Raw genomic sequence first — 13,700 nt, 5'->3', positions numbered from 1 at the left:
CTTTTCCCTTGCACTTTCAGTTCAGCTGCTTCATCATTTTTTTTGAGTTGCGTAACAATGGACATTGGGAAAATGTTCAAAAATAAAAAATCCTGGCTATTATACGGACATCAATACCGATAACCTTCCTTTAGAGATATATAAAACTAAATGCCATGGTAATTTTTGTCTCCAATATGTGTCCCCAGAGCTACCCAGACAAATCTGTGATTGATAAAAACAAACACTTGACAGGCCTAATTGTTTGTAAGTCTTTTTATAATTCTGTTAGAGATGTCTTTTCACTTTTTACAAAATCAAGGAGAGTCATCAAAACAGCTTGTTAATTCTCTTGGAGAATGCCCCTCTTGTGTGTATGAGTGTATCACTCTGCTGGTACAGTCTCGCACTCCTCTCAATACTGTTCTTCATGGCCTTGTGTGGCTATGGGGAGGAACGGATGAAGTTTGGGGATAAAAGAGGAAAAAGAACAAAGTGTAACTGATGAAAATACATTAAGGGAATGGGACGGGGAGGACCGGACTGAGGGAGTGGAGTGTACAGCGCTGCCCGCCATGACGATCTCACTTTTCTTATCTTCCTTTCCCAAGTCTCCCTTTTAGAGTACATAAGGACCATTGGTGCTGATGGCAGGAAGAGTTCAAGAAGGCACCCTCAGAGTTCCTTTACCAAGCAAGAACTGCAGTACACGGTCCACAAATAGGGCGGCGAAAAAGTCCACCACCAGAACCTGGGCGATGATCATTTTGAACTATGGGGAAAATACAGGAGGCCATTATTACAAGAGAAGCACACGAAAACAACTCATGAAAAAGAATGTGTCAATGCACCTCAGTCGGAATATCAACGAGGGCAAACTGTTCATTGAACTCAGGTGAAGAACCAGAAAGAAGTCCCACAATTGCTAAGCCAGACAAAGCGATGCTCCAAAGCAGGGGTCTATTCTCACTGAGAGACTCCATGAAGGGGTGACCCTATGCGAGAGAATGAAGAAGCATTACGTTGTTATACTATGAAGTATATAGAGACAAGAATACGGTTCCTCGGTTTATGACGGAGCATAATCTTCTTGTCACACACAAGTCATAAGTGCAGCAAATATTCAAATGAAAAACAATTAGAAGCCAAAATATATATATAAAAAAGGATAATAACGGAGCAACTGAAGACATCACGCCATTCTTACAACATGGTAAAAAAAATAAAAGGCACGACTGTCATAAACCGAGGAATCCCTGTATTAAGGCAAATACCTTGTAGTTAATGGCAAACGTGGCCATCTGCATAGCCATGGACATGATATAAACAGTACTGTTGATTAGACTGGGTTCAAACTCTTTGTACAGATCCACAAACTGATCTTCTCTGTAAAAGACAACATGGAGAAATGTGACGGCATACCGAGGTAAAAGCAGAAGCCACACTGTTCCCGCCTTTTTTTTTTTTTACCTTGGCGGACTTCTGCTCTGCGCCTCTTTGTAAAGAAAGACCAGACTGCAGAAGTGGACTGCGAACTGCAGCAGCACCGTCAACACGGTATAAAGATTGAAGATGTTTGGTAAGGGTCGCTCCCGGGACAACGTTTTCAGCGGCTGAGTCAACGAGAGGGGGATAACGGCATTAGTCTGAGATGAAGAGGAATCACAAACATTTGATTGGGGTGGGGAGTCTATTTTCTGGAAACAAATTCTCACCTTTGAGCGAGAGATAAATAGGAAGCAGCCGGCCAACAACAGACCCTGCAGGGTTGCCTGGAAATCGCTGAACTTGACTCCTTCCAGGTAGAGCACGGACTGACTGTAGGCGAGCACCAGGGCATTGAGAGCAAGGATCTTAAACATCTGTAGCGTTGTTACCAGGGTGCAGCGGCCTTGCTTGATGACATGACAGACTGGACGGAGACGGAGAAAGGAAGCCGTTTCAGGTGCTCAAGATGACTCAACTGTCAATGTGACATTTGTTCACTCACTGCACTGAATGGAAGACAGTTTGGAGGTGAAGGGGGCGGCGATGGAGGCGTCACCCAGTTTGACGATTTGCACCTGATCGTCTTCGAGTTCCCGCAAGACTTGACTTATCCTTTCCTGTAAAAAACAAAAAAAACAAAAACAAAACATTTTTGCTTCATTATCCCAAAACACAAGAACAATGAAAAAAAAGTACCACAAGGTAATGAAATTGAAGGTCACCTTTTGAGCTGCGAGTTGTTCCTCTCTCTGGGCCATCATCCTCTGCCGGGCACCTCTGGAACTCGGTTTGCCCCCGGCATTGACAGGTAGCGAAGGCCGAAAGTCAACGGCAGGCGCCTCCTTCTCTTTCCCTCGTTTCTTTTTTTCTGGCATGCGCTCAGGGGCGTTGGCTAATAGCGCGACACCTGTTTAAACGTATCAGAACCAACGTTCGTGACGGTGAAGAGAAAAATGGTCACATATTGTGGACAAGCTTACCGATGTGGGCATGTTTGAGAGCGCCAACGTCATTTGTACCGTCGCCGCACATCAGCGTTACATAACCAAGCCCCTTCAGACTGGTGATGACAAATTCCTGGAACAACGCAGAGATGCAAATTCCCTGCTTAAATGAATTCTATTCCACTTTGCTTGCTCTGGACTCTATTCCGAGATGTCGATATCATTGATAGCTTCCATAACGCTTATGAATCCCAACTTCATTTTGTGTCTTCGCTCTTACCTTCTGTTTTGGACTGACTCGCGCAAACACTTGTATGTGAGGTAAGAGGGCGTGCAGCAGCCGGGGGTCGCAGCACAGTCTGGCCAGCCCCTCCCCGGTTACACACAGGTCATACTGGTGCACAAAGGAGGAGACCGAGGGAGGCGAAAGGGGTACGTGCACAGTGCCATCGATGGACTCCCACTGCCACCCGCCTGGGTAAAACACAGCACCATGTCATGTCATACTATATATTATTCTATCCTCCCTGAGCGTTCGGAGTGCAGTTCTGGCAGAGTGCGAACAGCTCTTCAAAAGGTCTCGCGTCCTTGCACAAAGCTGTTTGTTGGGAATTTCAGTGAAAGTTTCCATTAAAATAACACAAGCTAAAGAGAATTGACGCAAACGCATCCAAACGTCTGCTAGCATGATGCTAACACATCATGTGAAACATTGCAGACGGACTTGTGTTAAATACGAGTGTTATTGCATACAACGAATCAGTACCAAAAGTGCAACAGAATAAGGTACTACCACATATTCAGTATAATTTAACTTGACTTCAAAAGATTAGAAACACCTCTCAGTATGAACTGTAACCGGAATCATTGATGGTTGGGAGTTTTTTGATTGTGCAAGTGTACCACACAATGTTGTGGCTGGTAAGCGCATCCAATTTCCTACCGTGAGATGATTGCAATACAAGTGTTCGGTCCTTTTGGAGGAAGTGGAGTTCCTTGGCCACATGGCACGCCGTTAAGGGGTTGTCCCCTGTGATCATCACCACCTGAGAGAGCAAGAATCCGAATCATCGGAATTGGAAGAAAAGCGGCGTGGCTTTGCGTGACCTTCGCATTGCGTTGCATTCGTTACATGATGAGATGCTTCCTGGATCTCTCTGATGACCGCCTTGCTGTCACTCTTCAGGGGGCAGGTCACGACCATAAAGCCGGCAAAGTTCAAGTCACATTCCAGGGAACCGCGGCTCATCTCCCGAACCTCCAAAACACAAAGATCAAAATAAATTCAAAGTAAATATAAAGCGCACTTTTTGGAAACAAGAGACAGGACAAACCTGCTGATGACTTAAATGTCCCATCTCTTTGTAACCCAACGCAAGCACTCTCGCCCCTTCCCGGGAGATTTCCTTGTGCACTTTATCATAACTCTCAGGACGCTCTGAAAACTACAAGCACAGCCACATTATTCGAACAAAGCCTTTTCAACAATTAGATGACGCATTTGAGACGGAGAGAAATGTATAACCATGGCTTTGAGTGTCTCCGGGGCGCCTTTAACCGTGGAGATGTAGGAAAGTTCTGTGGATCCCAGCTTCTCGTAGGAGGCCAGAACCGACATCCTCTTAAGAGCGCTGGCAAAGTGGAAACGCTGATGGATCTTGAGGCCCTGGGTCTTGATGCTACGTGAGAAGACCTTCTCATCTGGTTGAAGAGGCAAGATTAAGAAGCTTGTTTCACTGGCGAACTAGCATTGGGGAAAAAGTCCACCTTAATTGTCACAAATTTCAAATGTTGTTACATTATTTTAATTCATAAGAGGAAACATAACCATGAAGGGACTCAAACGCTCAATCTTCCGATCTGAAATCAGACGTCTTATCTGTGACCCTTTGTTTAAATTTCCTCACAAAAACTCTACCTTTAGTGAGGGTCCAATCGGCAGCGGTCAGCATGGCCTTCTCCAATGGATCTCCGACCAGTTGTCCGTCATCGAGAGTGACCAGTGAGTGGCAGGTCGCCACGACCCGATGCGTCTCCACCGGGATATCCGATACGGGCATCACGTCTTTCCCCTCCCTATTCAGATACAAATCCGTTGATATGGATTAAATAATATACAACAGGCGTGGAAAGAATCACCGCTCCCTCACACAGGTACAATCAATAAGGAGCCTTTTACCTGAGGCCCGCTACTCCTCGAACCACCAGACTATCACTAGTCAGTGTTCCCGTTTTGTCAAAACAGCAGACCTCCACTTTCCCCGCAAACGGAATCCTGAAGGGCTCGGTACAGAATACATCTAAAACGGAAGAACGGACGGGAATGAGCCGCGATAAATGCGCAGAGGGGGCCGTAAACGCAATCATGCTTACAAAGTTTGGCCAGGGCGATGAGAGATGTGTTCACAGCCAGAGAAAGCTCAATGGGGAGTTCCGGTGGAACCACCGAGGTGAGGATTAAGGTGCACTCCAGGAAAAGCTTGTAGCGGTTCCTGCTGAGATCCTTGGTTCCTAGTGTCGGACAGTTAACACTTGGACACTATGTATGCCGACGGAATAAATGGCCATTGTGCAAACCTCACCTTCCACCCACACGTAGGCAGCGGCTGCAATGGCGAACACCAGGAGGAAGAGGATGAAGATGAATGTCTCCAGGTTGTTTGCCGTGACTCTCTTCACACCAAAGAGGATGGTGCGCAGAAGTTTACCCTGCATGCAAACGCCTTTCCAGATGACATTTACAGCCGACTCAGTAAGTGACACTCATATGAAGAAGAAATGCACCTGAGAGGTGTAGAATCCAGTACGTAGTACGTAGGCCATGCAGCCATTGTCGACAGCTAAACATCGGAAAGGAAAAGATAAAGGGAGGTGACGCACTCATGGAAATAATGACGTTGAGGTTTTCATCTCGTCTGGAAAAGACTTGTAGCAAATGCGCTACACATCGACCAAAACCTTTTGACTTGATGTGACAGCACACCAAAATTATTTCGCTTATATTTACAAACGGTGCAAAACTTATTAGCTTACGTTTGAGTCCAGCGCTAGCCTTTACCGGGGGGCTGTGCTGTACCACTTTGGTGCCCCCAGAGATGACGTGGAGCCGAGAGTCTGCTTGAAGGTCGAGGATTTGACCAGGGTCCAAGTCCTCCACCGGCTCCTGAACAAAGCCGCAAAATGTCAGCAGTTATTGAAATATCAAAACAATAATCGATCGGTCGCCCGTGCAGCATTGGGTCTTTCTGACTACAATTTAATCCACTTAATACCTACATACAGACAGAAACTCAAATGTGTTAAACCGGTTGTTAAGACTGTGAAAAAATGGACAGATGAAGCAAAGCTAGCCCTACAAGAATGCTTAGACTGCACTGATTGGGGCGTCTTTGAAACTTCAACGGGCACACTGGATGAATACACAGACACTGTAACATCATACATCAGTTTCTGTGAGGACATGTGTGTACCAACGAAGTCCTTCCGTTCGTTCAACAATAACAAGCCATGGTTTACTCCCAAACTCAGGCAACTCAGGAAAGAGAAAGAGGCCGCATTTAGAAGTGGAGATCGGGCACTGTACAAACATGCCCGAAACCAATTGACGAAGGAAATTAACATCGCAAAGAGAAGCTATACAGAGAGGCTGAAAAACCAGTTCTCTGCTAACGACTCTGCATCTGTATGGAAGGGCCTGAAAGCAATCACTAACTATAGAATGCCACCCCCCCAAACAGTGAACAATACGGGTCTTGCTAATGAACTAAACATGTTTTTCTGCCGATTTGAAAAGGACACCCCCATTTCCCACTCACACCCACCTCTACCAGAAACCACTCTACCTACCCCCCCACCCTCTTTTTCTCCACTACAGATCCACGAACAGGACGTGAGACGGCTCTTCAAGCAGCAAAAGGTCAAGAAAGCTCCGGGGCCCGACAAAGTGTCCCCCTCCTGCCTGAAAGTCTGCGCTGACCAGCTGGCTCCGGTCTTCACACAGATCTTCAACAGATCCCTGGAGCTGTGTGAGGTCCCATCCTGCTTCAAACAGTCTACCATCATCCCAGTTCCCAAGAAATCGGCAACATCGGAACTGAACGACTATAGGCCTGTCGCCCTGACGTCTGTGGTCATGAAGTCCTTTGAACGCCTTGTGCTGAACCACCTAAAGAACGTCACTGGACCCCTGCTGGACCCTCTCCAGTTTGCCTACCGAGCAAACAGGTCTGTGGAAGACGCAGTCAACATAGGTCTGCACTACATCCTCAAGCACCTCGACAGCCCAGGGACCTACGCAAGGATTCTGTTTGTGGATTTCAGCTCTGCGTTCAACACCATCATCCCGGAACTCCTCACCCCCAAACTACTCCACCTCGGTGTGTCCCCTGCGATCTGCCAGTGGATCCTCAGCTTCCTGACGGGACGGACACAACAGGTGAGACTGGGAGCAACAACATCATCAATACGCACCACCAGCACTGGAGCCCCACAGGGATGTGTCCTCTCGCCACTGCTCTTCTCTCTCTACACAAACGATTGCACCTCAACAGATCCAGCTGTCAAACTCAAAGTTCGCAGACGACACCACGGTCATCGGTCTCATCAAAGACGGCGACGAGTCTGCGTACCGCCAACAAGTGGAGCAGCTGGAGCTCTGGTGCGGCCGACACAACCTCGGGCTGAACACGCTCAAGACTGTAGAGATGATCGTGGACTTCAGGAAACATTCTTCTCCTCAGTTGCCCCTCACACTATCCAACTGCCCTGTGTCAACCGTCGAGACCTTCAAGTTCCTGGGAATCACAGTCTCCCAGGACATGAAGTGGGAAGTCAACACCATCTCTATCCTGAAAAGGGCCCGGCAGCGGATGTACTTCCTGAGGCTGCTGAGGAAGCATGGCCTGCCACAGGAGGTGCTACGACAGTTCTACACGACAGTCATCGAATCAATCCTGTGTTCTTCCATCACGGTTTGGTTTGGGGCCGCCACAAAAAAGGACAAAATCCGACTTCAACGGACAGTTAGGACGGCGGAAAAAATCGTTGGCACCGCCCTACCCACTCTTGAGGACTTGCACACTGCAAGAATCAAGACAAGGGCACGGAAAATCCTCCTGGATCCCCCGCACCCTGCCCACCACCTTTTTCAGCCACTCCCCTCAGGCAGACGCTACAGATCCATGCGCACCAAATCCAGTAGACACTTAAACAGCTTCTTCCCTCTAGCCATTAACTCCTTAAACAGTCACTGACATAGTCACTCTTCTTGCACCACAAAATGGTACTACAAAACTACTGGTATACTCTAAAATGGTTCAATGATTTTGTTGTTTACGATGATACTAGTGCAGCGTGTTATACCGGAGACAAATTCCTTGTGTGTTCTACATACTTGGCCAATAAAGATGATTCTGATTCTGATAAACGCTTTTTTTTTAAATTTAGCAAGTCAAGACATTTCAATTCTGTGTAGCCAAAAGACAGTTCTAACCTGACGATAATGGATCATATTTTCCCATCATTTGGACAGTTAAACCACATTAATTTCCTTTCCATTCTCGCTTATTCTTACATTTATTTTAAAACAGAATAATGATTTTTTTTTCCTTTTACAAAAAAACAAAGCAGTAAACATGACACAAGAAGAAGCCTGGAGGAGACACATTCCTTGTGTGTTCTACATACTTGGCCAATAAAGATGATTCTGAGAGTTTCAAATTTTATAAACCTCATCAGTTTCATGAAAATTCTACTAAACAGTAAAAGTTTGTGATTAATTTGTTCCACAAAGTGAGACTGAAACCATATCATACAAAAACGCAAGCAACATTTCCCATAGGTAACAATGTAAATCTAATTCATCCGTTCCAGACACCCAAAAATAACAACAAAAATACATTTTACAAAGATTAAATCCAGTTTAAAATTGAGAACATTAAATTCATATAAATAACTCATTACATGGAAAAATAAACATGCCTTCTAGCTTGACTGCAGACTCTGGATGACGTTTCAAAGACAGCAATGAGGAGGGAAGTGTGAGAGGCTATCGTTTGAAAGGAAAATCGGGCATGTCGCGCTCCGGCTGTGAGCAATTTCTCAAATGTCTGTTTCCCCCCCACCCCCTCATATTCTTACTTTCATTTGAGGCACAGACTCTCCAGTCAGCATGGCCTCATCCACGATGCAGCGACCGCGCAGTAGAAGCACATCGCACGGTACCAGGTTGTCCTGGGGGGAACGTCCTGGAGACCAGACCAATACACGCTCACTGTCCCCTCATTTTTATAAAAGTGCCGACAGCGAAAATCTGGTCTGACACTTACCAATAGAGACAAGGTCACCTGGAACGAGCTCATCACTCGAGATGGGTCTCCACTTCCGGTTCCTATAAACCTGCCACAAGCACCCCGTGTTAAACTGAACGGCTTTGCAGACAAAAGGGTTGTGTAGCTTGGATGGAAAGCCAACCTGGATCATGTAGGGCTTGTTCCCCATGCGCCGGATCTCAGACATATTCCTCATTTGCTGCTGAACCAGGGAGGCTTCGAACGCCACCAGCATGAAAAGCGTGAACACACTGTAGTACCAGTACTCGTCTAAGCACCACAGCCCCACACAGAACACCTGAGGCATGAAAAGCACAAACAATTAACAGCATATCCTATTAAACGGAAAGGCAATTTTATTTACAATGGCCCGCTTCAACTTCATGCGCTTCACACAACCAAAAGCACAACACCTACAAGCATTTACAAACAGCTAGATATGCTCAAAGGAAAATAACGTACATTGAATGTTTCAAACAAAAAATCCAAGGCATTTAAAAGCTAACTACAGAAATAAAAAAGTAGCTTTGCAAGTCGATTTTAAATGATTAAAGACCCTAGTCAAGGGTATGGCACACTTGTGTGCAGCATAACAGTTAAATGCCGCTTCACAATGTTTGCTTTTAAATTTAGGCTCCACTCATTGACCAAGTCTGTAGATTTATTTCATGTATTAGTGCTATAAAAGGAGAAACATTCCGACAAACCTGGAAGACAAAAAAGGGGGCAGTCGCCCTCTCCCGAAATAGCTCCAAGAAATCGGGAACGATCATTTCGGCATGATTGGTGCCGTAGCGTTTCTCCGCCACTTTGAGGTCGGCTTCCTCCTGGTAGCCGCGCCACGACTGGAAGTAGCCCATCGGGTGGTTGATGGGGAATGCGATGGGAAAGAAGCATTTTTTTTCTTTGTGGTCAAAAGTGTAACGGATTTTCTGAAACTCAAATGACAGAATCTCATCTCCGTTTTCATCCTGTGTCAGGGGAGAAAAAAAATTCAGTGTCTGTAGTTTCTCTGGAGAATAAATGTTTATAAATGCAACGCAGTACGAAAACTATGATCTAACTGGAGTCCAGGTCCGACCTCACCTGGTCCCTCTGTAGTGCCACAAGCTCAGCAGAACCGTTATTGGGGGTCGGTACAACCTTTGCCAGTGTAGCCTTATTTGGGTCCAGTTCCTGTTGGTGAACAGGTGACAAATCCACACAACCATAAAAACATTATCCGGAACTCAATATGTGACATTGGATTTCTCAAAAAAATAAACCCTAAAATTTTACATTGTACTTTGTAATTGCAATGATAGCAAACAAGCTCAAATCCAATCCCATCTGCAATTTCAGACTTGTATGTACGTACCTTGAGAACATGTTTCAAAATCAAGGCCATGTTTTTATTGAATGAAGAATATCAGTGCCGTGGTGCAGTTCCTTTTACAGAAAATTGTAAAAGGAAAGGTGCTAAAATGTAGTAACGCAAAGTGAGCGTAAGGACTAACCAGGGTAGGAGAATTGAATCAATCTTTCTGTGTTTGTTACTCACCAACGGAACTACCATAAGCTTTTAGAAAAATTATGTTGCTTGTTTACTTTCAAACTCTGCTTGGAAAAAACGTGAGTGATAGCACGCACGATGTGATCATGATATTACAATTTTTAAGAGTTCCAACCATTGACATCTGGTCGTTGAGACTTCAATCTCTCTCCGCTCCCATTTACTATAAGCTTCACACAAAATGTACAAAGTGTAGTTTACGCAGATATTTGTGATCACGTCATTATGTTATTTTCTTTTTGTTTTCCATAGAGCACTTAATGCGACTCCTGTTGTTCAGTGTCTTAGATTTAAAAATGCATTTAAAAATATGAAATGCAGGGCCAGTTGTGGATACGTATCAATATAATGCAGGTGAATACTCCTTTTTTCGATCTTCTGGGGGAAACACAACCGTGTGGCCCATTGAGAACATGGTTTTGACACAGCTGCAGCTATCACTTGTAATATGGAGATGTATTTTCTCAACTGAGTATAGAAATTTAATTCATGGAATCACAATTCCACCATTTTAGCTGTAGAAATGGTACAAACGATTATCCAGGAATACAGTGTGAGCACATTAACACAGTTCAGAAGTAGAACGGAACTTCTGCTGTAACCTGGTTCATTGATGCTGCCGCTCTGTGATTCCCATGAAATTGACAGTGCAAATGTTAGTGGAATATCGTCATTTTTGTGATGTACTTAGTTTCTGTTTACCTTGGAACAAGTAAGCCAACAGTGGGCGTGCACAGACCAATAACCGGACAGCGCCGTGAGGACGTGAGCGATCCCGATGGCAGCGAGAGCCAGAAGGCCTGCCTCCGGATAGTCCGACGCACCGTACACCCCCAGCCACACGTACAACCAGCCCGGGTAGAGGACCGTCAGGAACGGGAGGACGGTGCCGTGTAAGAGCCGCGGCCTTCGCCTGTAGAGCGTCACTGAGCTGACCAGCTCGTCGCCGGTGCTACTGTCATGCCGAGCGTGGCTCAGCGAGGGGGCTGTTCGTAGCTCGCCCGATCCATCGACGCCGTCCGCGGTCATTTCGTCCTCTTTTTTGGCGTTGTTCATCGTACACTGCTCACCCCCTGGGCCTTTCTGTTATCCACCACCGCCCCGTCGCGATGATGCCGGCAAAACGCGATTCTACACACGAAACGCCGCTGCGCGAACACCCGCAGCTGTTCCTCTTGTTTTATGCTGAGAGGGAAGAAATTTCATCTGTGCTGTATGTTACACGTACGTACCGCGCATTTGACAGTAAAGTTGTATTCAATTCAATTCAATTCAATTTAATTCAAAACGTTCCTGAGTGCTACCTTCAAGTGGCCAATTCCTCTCTCTGGTCCCTCTTCATCAACGATCGTTTCCGCATACGTCAGCCCGTAAGATGCGTACGCATGCCTTGATGAGTAAACCGTGGGAAGCAAACTGTTCCGCCCTTTCATACAGGCGCACTTTACGTATGAACATCTTCGCACAATATGAACAATTTTCATGAGAAAAACGACATGTTTGGTTATGATCCAAATATCAAATTAGTGCTCTGTGTTTTTAAACTTCGGGTAGTCAGTTGCATGACTGACATCAAATCAACCAGTAGGATTTTAGATGATGTGTTCTTGCTGGGTTTCTGTCCAATCACACGGAATACTTTCTGGTTTCCATCCAATGGGATTCTAAGTAGGCGTGTCTTCGCGGCATTTTCATGGCGCCACATGGAGAAGTGTAACCTTGACTGATCAGCGTCATCGCTTCAAACGAGCACAAAATAGCAAAATGTAAGAATATTTATTGCTTCCGTGTACATCAAATTGTATTGTGGAGATATAGTAAACTATATATAGAGCTAACATTTACTTTAACGTTGCATGCCTGTTGAGTAATAGCCCTATTTGAGGTGTGTTTTTATGTTGCAAAACCTTTGCAACTAACTTAAGCTATATTATTTCCAATGATGTGACGGTGCTGCATGTGTTTCCACTCAGGCAAGCGGCGATGGACATCACGGCAAAGTATTGCCATAAGGAAATGGATGCCTATGGGTCATGTGTGGCCTCCAACCCATCAATCTGGCAGGAGAAGTGTCATGAACTGAAGATGAAGGTTGCCCAATGCACATCATCACAGTAAGGCATGTGTATTCAACACATATGACCCCCAAATTGCACACTTGTTTCGCGTACCCTACCTATGTCATACATCTGTCACGCTAGCCCAGTGATCCAGAAGATCAGACAAGACTGTTCCAAGCAGTTTATGGAGTTCGAGAAGTGTCTGAGGGAAAACCAGAGCACGCCTGCCTCCTGTTCAGCGCACGTCACTCGTTTTCTAGGCTGTGCTGAGACGGTGGATCTCAGTGGAGTGGGTAAGCTAGTAAAAAACCCATAAAGGCAAACCGTTGAAAGATAGGAAAGGGCTAAAAATGGACAGAGTAGCAAAAACTGCACTCAAGAAAAAAGGACTATTATTAATAAAGAATAATACAACTCAAGTTAAATTAAAAAGTACTCTGCCATACACTTTCTTTTGGAAGAGTATGTACTACCCACCTCTAGATGAGAAATGTCAATGCTCTTTAAAAAACTAATTATGTAACATGCAACCTGTGTGGTTTAGTGCAGTGTTTCCAACCTTTATTGAGCCACGGGACCCCTTTCACTTTTGCTAGTCTTACAGCACCACTAAACACACATTTCACAAAACGTATGGAAAGTCAAATACTGATGATGTCGTCAGAATTTACTCACAGATGTAGTTTGTTGGGAATGATGGTGTAGTGCACTACTTGGCTACAACAAGCTGAGGCGCTGTTGATTTACTCTTGCTCTCAGTTACAATCAATGGGTTAGAGTATGAGCATAACACCCAAACTCAAAACATACCCTCGTAAACTGAAGACCCCTCTACTACTATAACCCAATGACTATTGATGCATGACTAATTAATATATTTTTGTATTCCTTTTTTCCCCCTCCAGATACAAAACCAGTACCTGTCCCGTCGTAACGTTCAACCATCAATTTCAACACTTATCCAAAAGCAAAAATTATTTCGTTTTCTTCGACTTGAGACTGCAATTGTTTTCCTACTTTCAAATCAGACATGACTTGTACCTACTGCCAGGCTGCGTAGACAAAAATAAAAGTGACGCACATCTACGCTGTATTTCATTAAAACTAAGGTATGTCTTACTCAACCGGTGGAGGTTTCCTTCTTTTGTTTTCAGCTCCATATATCTGCCCGCTGTCATCATCTACCGTGCTGAGTCAGAGTCAAATATTAAACCAGAATGCTGCACTCCCACACAAAATCTGACAACTCGCTGACTAAGAAATAGGGAGTCTGGGAAGAAAAGAGCAGCAGGAGGCCGACTCAAAAAGGGGAGTTTGTTGAGTTATGATCTCTGTGACCACCAAAGAG

The 13,700-nt window shown here is 45.1% G+C and overlaps 2 protein-coding genes across 3 annotated transcripts; one reads left to right on the top strand and one right to left on the bottom strand.

Annotated features, from left to right (window-relative positions):
• Window positions 1-240: 240 nt before the first annotated feature.
• On the bottom strand, window positions 241-11,754 carry atp13a1 (ATPase 13A1). Of its 2 annotated transcripts, XM_052048405.1 has the most exons (26): window positions 11,597-11,754; window positions 10,995-11,477; window positions 9,827-9,916; window positions 9,448-9,711; window positions 8,883-9,038; window positions 8,738-8,807; window positions 8,550-8,656; window positions 5,445-5,574; window positions 5,196-5,251; window positions 4,994-5,120; window positions 4,785-4,922; window positions 4,591-4,711; window positions 4,330-4,487; window positions 3,937-4,112; window positions 3,746-3,856; window positions 3,544-3,669; window positions 3,355-3,457; window positions 2,692-2,885; window positions 2,448-2,544; window positions 2,190-2,374; window positions 1,970-2,084; window positions 1,695-1,891; window positions 1,450-1,592; window positions 1,254-1,365; window positions 831-974; window positions 241-751 (listed from the first exon to the last, which is right to left on the bottom strand). In XM_052048405.1, exons 2-26 carry the CDS (start codon window positions 11,346-11,348, stop codon window positions 641-643), a joined length of 3,585 nt encoding a protein of 1,194 aa, XP_051904365.1. In that variant the 5' UTR covers window positions 11,349-11,477; window positions 11,597-11,754; the 3' UTR covers window positions 241-640. The 2 variants fall into 2 exon arrangements, with proteins under 2 accessions (XP_051904365.1, XP_051904364.1); XM_052048404.1 differs by having other exon boundaries at window positions 10,995-11,739.
• Window positions 11,755-11,905: 151 nt separating this feature from the next.
• On the top strand, window positions 11,906-13,476 carry LOC127589327 (coiled-coil-helix-coiled-coil-helix domain-containing protein 5). The gene is made up of 4 exons (XM_052048442.1): window positions 11,906-12,058; window positions 12,266-12,406; window positions 12,494-12,645; window positions 13,258-13,476. Coding segments are annotated over exons 1-4 (324 nt in total). The 5' UTR covers window positions 11,906-12,056; the 3' UTR covers window positions 13,287-13,476.
• The last annotated feature ends 224 nt before the right edge of the window (window positions 13,477-13,700 follow it).

This window comes from Hippocampus zosterae, chromosome 17 (assembly GCF_025434085.1).
Source record: "Hippocampus zosterae strain Florida chromosome 17, ASM2543408v3, whole genome shotgun sequence".
Lineage (NCBI taxonomy): Eukaryota > Metazoa > Chordata > Actinopteri > Syngnathiformes > Syngnathidae > Hippocampus > Hippocampus zosterae.
The sequence above is the reverse complement of the archived record's forward strand: the minus strand, read 5'-3'. Positions and strand labels throughout refer to the sequence as shown.